Genomic DNA, 9,346 nt, shown 5'->3' on the forward strand with positions numbered 1-9,346 from the left:
ATTGCCTTTTCTCTTTTACTTTCCTTTTTAGTTTTATTTTAGGATTCCCTATTTTTAATGTTCATACGGAGATTTCTTTAACTGAAATACGGAATAGTTTCTTTGGTGTGAAAAACTACAATAGTACACAGGATCCTAACGAGATAATTAATAATGTGAAATAGGAAGTAAAGGGCTAAAGGTGTAAGGAAAGTGGGAAGGGTGGGGGAAAGGTAATAAGGGAGAGGAAAGAAATATGAGAAACTGAAAAAATGGAAATAAAGTGTTTGTAAATGGGGAGGGGAGGAGGGGGTGAAGGGAGGGCAGGGACAAGGGGAAAAATGAGAATCAAGACCTATTATGTAAAGGTACAGAATCCCAATGATGAATGTAATTGTATTGTATACCTAGATTGTACCAATAACCTCAATAAAAGGAAAAAAAATATTGTGTGGTTTCTCTTATAGGAGAAATCCAAAATATAAATGAAGGCAAAAATAAAAAAGATAATGGCAGGTAGGGAGAAAGTTTTTTTTTTGCCAAAAGGGAAGTAGATCAAGAGATGGAAGGGGAAGGAGAGGGAGGGGAAGGGAATGAAAAACAAGAATTGAGAATGTGTTATGTACACGTATCATCTTTCCACAAGGAGTATAATTGTTTTATAATGTAAACAGGTACTAATAAAGAAAAAGGAGGTGAGGGTTCCTGGCAGGGACGTCCTTCCCATTTCAGGTTCATTTACACTAGAAGTTGTCTAACTAACACCAAATGGATGTTTGTTGGGGGCTCAGGGCACCTGGCCTGTGTGGCCACCTTGGTCAAGGAAGACCATAGAGAAGAAGTCACAGGCCCACAGCCCTAGGTCTGGCCCTTTTTGGAGCACTCGGTGCATTTACTGCCTGCCAGCGTTTTACTGTCAGTGGGGTTTCCTTCCACAGGGGACATGTAAAGCTTGCTGTCGGGGACGCAAAGGTGATCTCCAGCCAGCCTCAGTACCTATAACAGTGCTCACTCGGCACATCCATGGCCTTCCGAGGGCACCCCAGGATTGAGGCTGCCAGGTGAGTACTCTTACCCTTGTCATCCACTCTTGCCTGCTGAGATGCTGAGGTTACTCCTCTGATGGCAGGTGTCTAGTGTGTGCTGAGTGGTCGGGCTCCTTTTTGCTTTTATTTCATGGCATGTTACCTCACCCCCATGTCCTGGTTCTTCAGAGAGGCCTCCATTTACGTCATTGGGAAAAGTCATTCTGTTATGTCTCTTTCACTTTGTTGTCTGAAGTGAATTTATATCTACCTGCTATCACTGCCTTTGTTGATTGGCCCACACCCTGTAGTTAAAGTTTATACTCCAGGAGAATGAGGACTTTGTCTTGATCAAATGCCTAGAACAATACCTAGCACATCATATATGCTCAATAAATGTTTATTGAAGGAATGAATGAAGGAGGGAAGCTAATTAGGCACTCCTCAAGCCAGAGTGGGTTTCTTTCCTATGACTCTTGTCATCCGTTCTGCAGCTGTATAAACCCCTGCAGACCCTAAGCCGTATGTTGGATCTTCTTTCCTTTGTCTCTGGTGATCTCTGGATCCATTTTTCTCACTTCATGGTCTAAGAAATTGATTTTTTTCAACCACAGATATTCCTCATTTAATGATCCACCTGTTCAATGACTGCTTTTTTAGTACTGTTCCATACATCTTGCTTATAGAGCTTCAGGGCACCTTGTTTATACAGTACTATAATTTTTGCTGATTGTATTGTACAGTATTATAGTTTTATGTTATCTTATGTATTACAGTACTGCATGTAAGAGTCATGCAAATACAAAGTCACCAAGGTGGAGTTTTCTTTGACCATTTTTTGTGTGTTGAATATTATAATGTACCTACTATGTACAATTCCTCATTTAGTGGCCAAATTCATGTAATAACCTAATTGACCAAGTCCCAGGAATGAAACTTGGTCCTTAGGAGAGGGGTGCCTGTAATTCTGCAAGAGAGTTGCCCAGAACCTGAGAATGAACTCTTTGCCCTAGGGCAGTGATGGTAAATCTTTGAGAGATTTCAGTGATAACAGCGGGCTGGGGCAAGCATGCCATAGGTTCACTTACCCCTGCCCCGGAGAATATGAAAGTCAGGGATGAAAATAAAACACGTACAGCAGGGCTGAGTTAAAGTATTCACAACAGCATTGTGTAACTCCTCTGTGACTCACCCATTTATTTAAATGATATCAGAATATGACAATCTGTTGAGAAAAAGAATGCACATTATTCCATTCCGGGAAAGGGGCACTATCACATTGCTTTTAAAAAGTCTTAAAATTTTCCTACTGAATCTATTGTTAAGAGAAATAAGCATTGCCAAATGCCCGATTCTGCCTTTATTGGTCCTGATAGCTGGGATCTTTAACCAGTTGTTCCCGGCTGTTTTGGTTGGTGCTGTTTAACCCACATGGAAAACATGATCCCATCAAAGCTGATTTGCCTCCAGCTTCTTGGCCATTTGAGGGTTCGCCAGGAGATATGTACTAGGGAGGATGGAGGACCCTCTTGAGCTGCAAGGTCTATCCTAGGCTCCTCTCTGCCTGGATGCCCACTATGATATAACAGGAGAACTTTGCCTGGGTGGACACCTAGGTCTCTCAATCTCTGACATTAATTAGCTGACTGCATGACTTTGGCCTGTGATACAGTCACTATTTGTTTTATTACCCCAGGTGACCCACTGGGTTCTTCCAGCTGAAGTACCTGGGATCCTGTCAGGTCACTTGCTGTTTTGGCTTTCTTCTCCCAGCAGAGGTAAACGGTGATTGTCTGGCTTTCAGGTCTAGCCTGGCGATAGCTTTGTCTTGGTGCACAGTACAGTTGCCTCAATTCCTGACCTGGCCAGTCCTGATCATCTGAGGATCATCCAAGTGCTATTTTCCTTTTTTTCTCTGGTCCTGGAAGGTCTGCCCCTTGCCTCCTCCCCTCCTTCCCCCTTGTCTTTTCTTAATCTTTCTGAAGTATCAGATCCCTTGTAATGAATGAGATTGAAAAGGCAAAATTAGCTTTTAAAAGGGCTTTTTGGCATGTCAATAATAGCATCAACAACAGTAACAATAACAACATCTTACATTTAAGGTTTTTAGTCATATTTTACAGCGCTTTTAAATACATCATTTTGTCAGCTACTTGAGGGGCCTTCATGTGAATCTGAGAGGGACTTTTCCCCTTCCTGATGCTGCTCAAGGGAACTAGAGCTGAGTGGCCCCTTCTGCACATGTGTGTCCCACACACACACACTACACCATCTTTTCAGGGTGCAAATTAACCAACAGATGATTTCCTGTCCACGTGGCTTTCTGTTCTTAGAATTCTGGCCATTCAAGAAGATATTGAGTTTTTAACTTTGTTGGAGATACTTCATTTTGGGAAGGATTTTTACAAAATGTTCTTTGTACTTGACATTTCTTAAAGTTAACGCTTGCAAAATTGAGGGGAAGGCTCAAAATCTACCCACTGCAAGCTGTACTAAGACAGAGCTGATTTTTTTTCTGTTTTAGCTGACAATGGGTAGATTCAGTAATGAGCCTAGAAGGTAAGTGGAAGAGGGAGGCTTTGAGATCCTTGGAGAAGCAGAAAGAAAGCCACTAGTCTGGTGAGTCCTCCCAGGATGCCAGTGGCCCTGGGTAAGTAAGGCTCTTGAAGTGGCAGGCTGCCTGGACGTTGCACTGGGTGGGGAGAAGAGGGTTAAAGGTGTAGGTAGGAGAATAAGGATTAGGTCAACCTGGCCTGGCTGGGTTGGGCTGGAGGGGGATGGGGGATGGGACGGGTGTTGGCCAGATCCTAGCTCAACCTTTGCAGGGCTGAGCTTCTCAGCTGCCAAGAAGACTTGGGATCCACTTTGAAATATGTTTTCTAGCCACAGAGGGAACATGCAGGAGCCCCGAGGCCATTTTGGGTGTTAGAGATTAACCTTTACTTTGCTACCAGTTCTTTCAGTCAGAGCTTGCCTTGTTTTTCCTCGCTGAAACACTCTGTGGCCTGGGCTGGCATTCCCAGCTGTGTGTGCTTTACCCCTCACCTTCACATCTACCCCATTTCTGTTTCCCAACGTGCATCTTGTACTTCTGCCACCCAGGACCTCTGGCTGCTCCCCTAACAAGCTGGACTTTTTTTTTCCCTCTCACATTTTAGTGTTTTTTATTAGGCTGATCCAGGGAAAATTCAACTTCCCTTTCTGCTCCTGGCAAATTGTTCATCCTCCAAGGCCCAAGACTGGAAATTTCCTCCTCTAGACAGCACTTCTCTTCTTTAAACTGCCATTGGGGAACTCATAATTGTCCATTTTCATCACCGTTTCTACCTCACACTGTATATAATTCCTTAAAGGTGGGATATGTTTGTCCCGCAGAGGAAGCAGAGTGATTTAGTGGTTGAGTCAGCAAGTTCTGGAGCCTGATATCTTAGATTCAAATCTTAGCTCTGAAATTTCTTAGTATCTTCTCTTTGGTAAATTTCTTACCTTCTCTGTTTCAGTCTGCTTAACTGTAAAGTGGATCAGTAATGTTTTTAACAAGATTGTTTTGAGAATTGAATGAATGTATATAAATATAGTAAATAGAACAATTCTCATATCACGTTGTCAATGCTAAATAAATCTATGAACAAATCCATAATAAGGTACAGTACCCAGAGCATAATACATATCCACATGCAGATTTTAAAGTAAATTTCTCCAGAAAATCCCTCCCTGCTTGTCTTCACCTTGCCTGTTCCCCTATCTTCCCTTTTTTCTTTCTTCCTTCTTTTTGCCTTGAGTCTTTGGCCCACCATTGGTCTCCACAAAGCAACTAGGTTCCTCTGGGGACACTCAGAGCCAAAAGATCCCAGACTGTCCTCCCTGAGTCTTAAGCCGCGGAGGCTCTTGGGAAAGGAAGGGTGGGTGATGATAGCCAGGGATGTGGGAGCAGCTGAGCTCCTGTACTGAGTAAGAGTCTGGGGGCAGATGAGGGTGGAAGAGAGAATGGGAAGACAGGGACCGAGAAGGTCATTTAAGCACAGGGCCTTTGTAGAGCTGGGGATTTAGCTTATTGGTTCTACTACCTGCCTCACAAGCACAAGGACCCGAGTTCAATCCCTGGTACTGAAAGAAAAAAACAAAAAAAAACCAAGGCCTTTGCTCATGTTTCTTAGATACCTAAGTCCCTGTTCCTATCTACTATCTTTCTGTTTAAGAGGGAGGTAGAACAAAGAATGAATAAAACAGATAAGAGCAGGGGAAAAGGTTAGGCAAAGCATCTGCTTTCCTTTTAATTTAGGGCTAGGTGATGACCTTAACCTACCCAAATCTCCTGTGTTCAGGCAGTCTGGAGAAGAATCTAGAGCTCTGGGTTTGCATTCCAGTTCTGGGTCCTCCACTTATCAGATGGGTGGTTTACAGCGAGTTACAGAGCCTAGGTTTCCTTAGCTAGGAAAAAGGACTTGTTGTCTACTCTCCCCAGAGAGGCAGCGGGTGAGTGAAGTATAGTTCAGATGCGCATTGGAAAGTGCTGCAGATGGGCAGTTGGTCTTCGTTGCTGTGATGGTGGCCTGGGTGATCAGGAGCCTGAGGCCACCTCTTGGACATCTGAGGGCCCTCGGGAGGCTTGGCTCCTGGCCCTTTTCATGCCAGCCTCTGACTGCTCTCCTGGTGTTCATTCCAACGTGAAATCAGCAGGCGAGGGGAGGAAGGGCCCGAGGAAGCTGCATGACCCCTGTCTTCTTCCTTTGCCTCACTCAAGAGAAAAGACAGCTTTTTTTTTTTTTTTCTTTTTGGTACCGGGGATGGAACTCGGGACCTTGCATGGTAGGTGGTGGTACCACTAAGCTAAATCCCTGGCTCAGGAAGAGCTACTGTAGGATTTGATGAAATAGGCTCAGATTAAGTGTTTGGCAAGGTCTAAGTAAGTTTGCTAACATAAATCAGGGCCACTCAGGAAGGAGGAAAGGTCTTCCTGTGGTCCCAGACCTTGCAGTATGCCCACGGCTGGCAGAAAGCAATTGTTTCGAGCCGTGGCGAGATTCAGGAAGGCCAGGGCTGCTTTCTCCTGGAAGCAATAGGTGTCTTGGGTAGAGACAACCAGAGCCCTTAAAGACTGGGTGCTTTTAGGGAAGAGAGAGGAAAAAAAAAAAGCAGTTACAAACAAGAAACCAAGAGCAATCTTCCTTCTCCCTCTTCCTCTGAGTCCTTTTCCGACTGCTTCACCACCATCAAAGCTTCCTCCTACATCCTCAGACAGGCTTTCATTTCTTTATTCTTATCCTTTTGTTTAAACCATTTTTATTAGTCTTATTTGTCTTAAAATTTTAAAACAGCTGTTTATAAAAACACGACAAATACACATCACAAAACAAAACAGTAAAAATAACTCACTATATGGTACATATACTCAGACGGTGTGATATATTTATATAATAAAAGATGAAAATAGTCACTTTCCATAATAAAAATAAGTTCTATTTTTTGTTTATTTTACAATATACTTAATATTCTCTCTTTTTTTCTCTTCCTCTCCAGCTTTCTCTCCTTCATTCTGAATCTCATAGGGGGCCCACGTGGCTGTCCCGAACCCCACCAAGCTGGAGTCTGAGAGGCAGTGGGTGGGCATGCGGGCAGAGGGGCTTAGGAACAGGGGCGGCAACCACACTCTAAGTGTCTTTCCACCTCTTCCATGAATGAGGAGCCATCCGTGCACTGGAACACATATTTCCGTCGCTTGCTACGGATGGGCTGGCAGCACTGGGGCCCGCAGCCCCCACGACATTCCATTATGGGCACTTTGGAGGCTGTGGCGCACGATGCGTAACCTTTCTGACGGTGAATCGTTTCTCGGACAACCTCCCCCAGACACGGATTCTCTGCAGAGGGCAGAAGAGGGAGCGTTATGGTACTGGTGGTGCAGCGGGCGTGAGTGTGTCCTAGGTGGCATGACTGAAACGCGTGTGATCTGATGACCACGGGTGCTTACTCCCTTGTCTGTCTGTGCATTCTATCCACTCACCGACCCATCCATCCATTCCACTGTTCACACACGTTAGGGGCCTCCTCTGTGCCGGGTTCACCAGACTTACAGTGAAGCCCCGGGAAGACAATGGCAGTGGGAACAGGCTTGTAACTTTCTGTCAAGGAGCTTAAAGTCTAGACTGGAGGAGACAGCCTATCAGATCGTAAGCTAAATCCCATCCCTAGGCAAGTTTTAATTGCCTTACATACTCTTAAAGAAGTAAACAAAATGCCACCATTTTAAAAATCAAGGGGTTTCACTTGAGAGTTTGGATTTCTGGCTACTTTGAAAACCAGGACATCTGGAAAGGCTGAGCCTGCTTTGCACTGCAAAGATGGGCAGACAGTGCTTTGGATATAGCAGGAGATGCTCAGTTTGCCCCAAACCCCAGTACTCCCAGTAACCTGTCTCTCTCAGTCTACAATCTGGACACTAATGATAGGATCATTTAAGTGACTATATCTGTAATGAGAAACTGAGGTAGATGCTATGATGAAAGGGACATATTTATTTCCAGTAATGGAGATCAATCTTATTATAGGACCTTGTGCTTGCGAGGCAGGCGCGTGACACAGAGCTAAATCCCCGGCCCGGGACATATGTATGTAAGAGAACATAGCAACAGAATGTGACCTGGGCCAGGAGCCAGGGTGGCTTCTCTAGGAAGTTGCTGTAGACGTGCAGTCTGAGTAAGGAGCAAGAGCGGATGAGGTGGGAAGGAACTAAGGGATGAACTTTTCTGGAACTTCTAGAAAAAAACTAGAGGGGGCCAGGAAGGGGGAGCCCCTGGGTCTGCCCGAATATTCTTCACTTTCCGCTCTCTACTGTCCTCACGACTGTGAGAGAAGGTCTGGAACAAGGCACTGCGTAGGGTGGCCGTGGACTTGCACACAGGATCCTCAGCCAGGACAGCTTATTTGTTCTCCCAGAGTCTACTTCCTTGACTGGAAAATGGTGACGCACTGACCTATTAATTCATAGGCTCTTAGGGACATCAGAGGAGGACAGAGGTGGGGATATAGCTCAGTGGTACAGTGCTCACCAACCACATACAGGGTCCTGGGCTTCATCCCCAGTACCGCATAAAACGAAAGCCAAGGCAAAGGGAATATGAGAGCTGTTTATACTACACCTATGATTGTTCTGTGATTCCGAAATTATTGCAAAATAGAGTACTTAACTTTTTTTTAAATGAGCAGTTTTGGCTAAGAACAGTATTTTGTCTGGGTATGAAATGCGACAGGGTACAAGTGACAGGGTGACAGTGTGCACGCAGGGCTAACAACCTGCAAGGTGAGATAGGACCATTTTAATTTTAACATGACTTTAATTTTCCTTTTTGGAGCCCAACCCAAAAGCGGACAACAAAAAGGACCACTAGTGGGGGAAGTGAACTTCAGTTTATGAGCATGGCTCACACCAAGCACCTGTCTTCTGTTGATCCAGTGGCAGGAGGAGGTCTGCATAGAGACTGTAGCCGGTATCTCTAACATATGGCTTCCCTGGGCCACACTGAAGCATTGTCTTGGGCAGCATATAAAATATATAATGAATCTCTATCAGTAGTAAAACTTTTGTATTTGTTATTATAAAACTAAAAAAATAAAGTGGGCAAGTGGCTTATGGGCCACAGGTCAGACACACCTGAGAAGAATGTTTGCAGTGTCACGGTATCCAAGGACCAAAATGCAAAAGAAAGCAAGAGGAGGTGAGGAGGAGCAAGAATACCTGACTGCTCACTCCGCCTCCCTCCAGAGGCCCCCAGGGGATCGTTTTCTACACTGGCGCATTTCACCTCTAAATTCGTTTCTCCTTTGTTAAAAGTCTACACGTCAAGAATCTTTAACTTTTTTTGTTATTTGTACTTAGTTTTTGAAAATTGTATTTTGACACAAAGATTGCATATACTTACAGGGTACAGTGTGTGATGTTTTGTTCCAGTTTACACTGTGAAATGATCAAATCAGGGTGATTGCCCTATCTTCATCTCAAACGTAATTCTTTGTGGTGAGAAGATTCAAGATCTATTGTATTTTGAAATACGCATGCTAATTAGTCACCCTCCTGTGCAACAGAACACCGGTATCTCCCTGTCACCCCTTTCCCCTCCCTTCCCCAGGCACCGGTAAACACAGTTCCACGATTTAAATCTGAGATCAGCTTGTTTAGATTCCACACAGAAGTGTATCATACAGTATTGAATATTGGTATATTGGTGTTAGGCTTGTTTCACTTAATGTGATGTCCTTTGGATTTATCAATATTGTCACAAGTGACAGGAATTCATCCTTTTCATGACTGAGTAGTAGTCTACTGTGTATATAACATATATATA

General features: G+C 44.2%; 1 protein-coding gene and 1 long non-coding RNA gene across 5 annotated transcripts in view; one reads left to right on the forward strand and one right to left on the reverse strand.

The window, feature by feature from the left end:
• LOC104860888 overlaps positions 1-9,346 on the forward strand; it is a 106,085-nt gene that overhangs the window by 64,400 nt on the left and 32,339 nt on the right. The gene's annotated exons all lie outside the window — the stretch shown is intronic.
• Slit3 (slit guidance ligand 3) overlaps positions 2,187-9,346 on the reverse strand; it is a 552,271-nt gene continuing 545,111 nt past the window's right edge. For both annotated transcript variants that reach the window (XM_010622214.2, XM_010622217.3), the window contains one exon: positions 2,187-6,865. In XM_010622214.2, coding sequence (XP_010620516.1) covers positions 6,630-6,865 — 236 coding nt within the window. In that variant the 3' untranslated portion in view covers positions 2,187-6,629. The remainder of the gene's footprint in view (positions 6,866-9,346) is intronic.

Source organism: Fukomys damarensis, unplaced genomic scaffold (assembly GCF_012274545.1).
Source record: "Fukomys damarensis isolate Sample0158 unplaced genomic scaffold, DMR_v1.0_HiC HiC_scaffold_9, whole genome shotgun sequence".
NCBI lineage: Eukaryota > Metazoa > Chordata > Mammalia > Rodentia > Bathyergidae > Fukomys > Fukomys damarensis.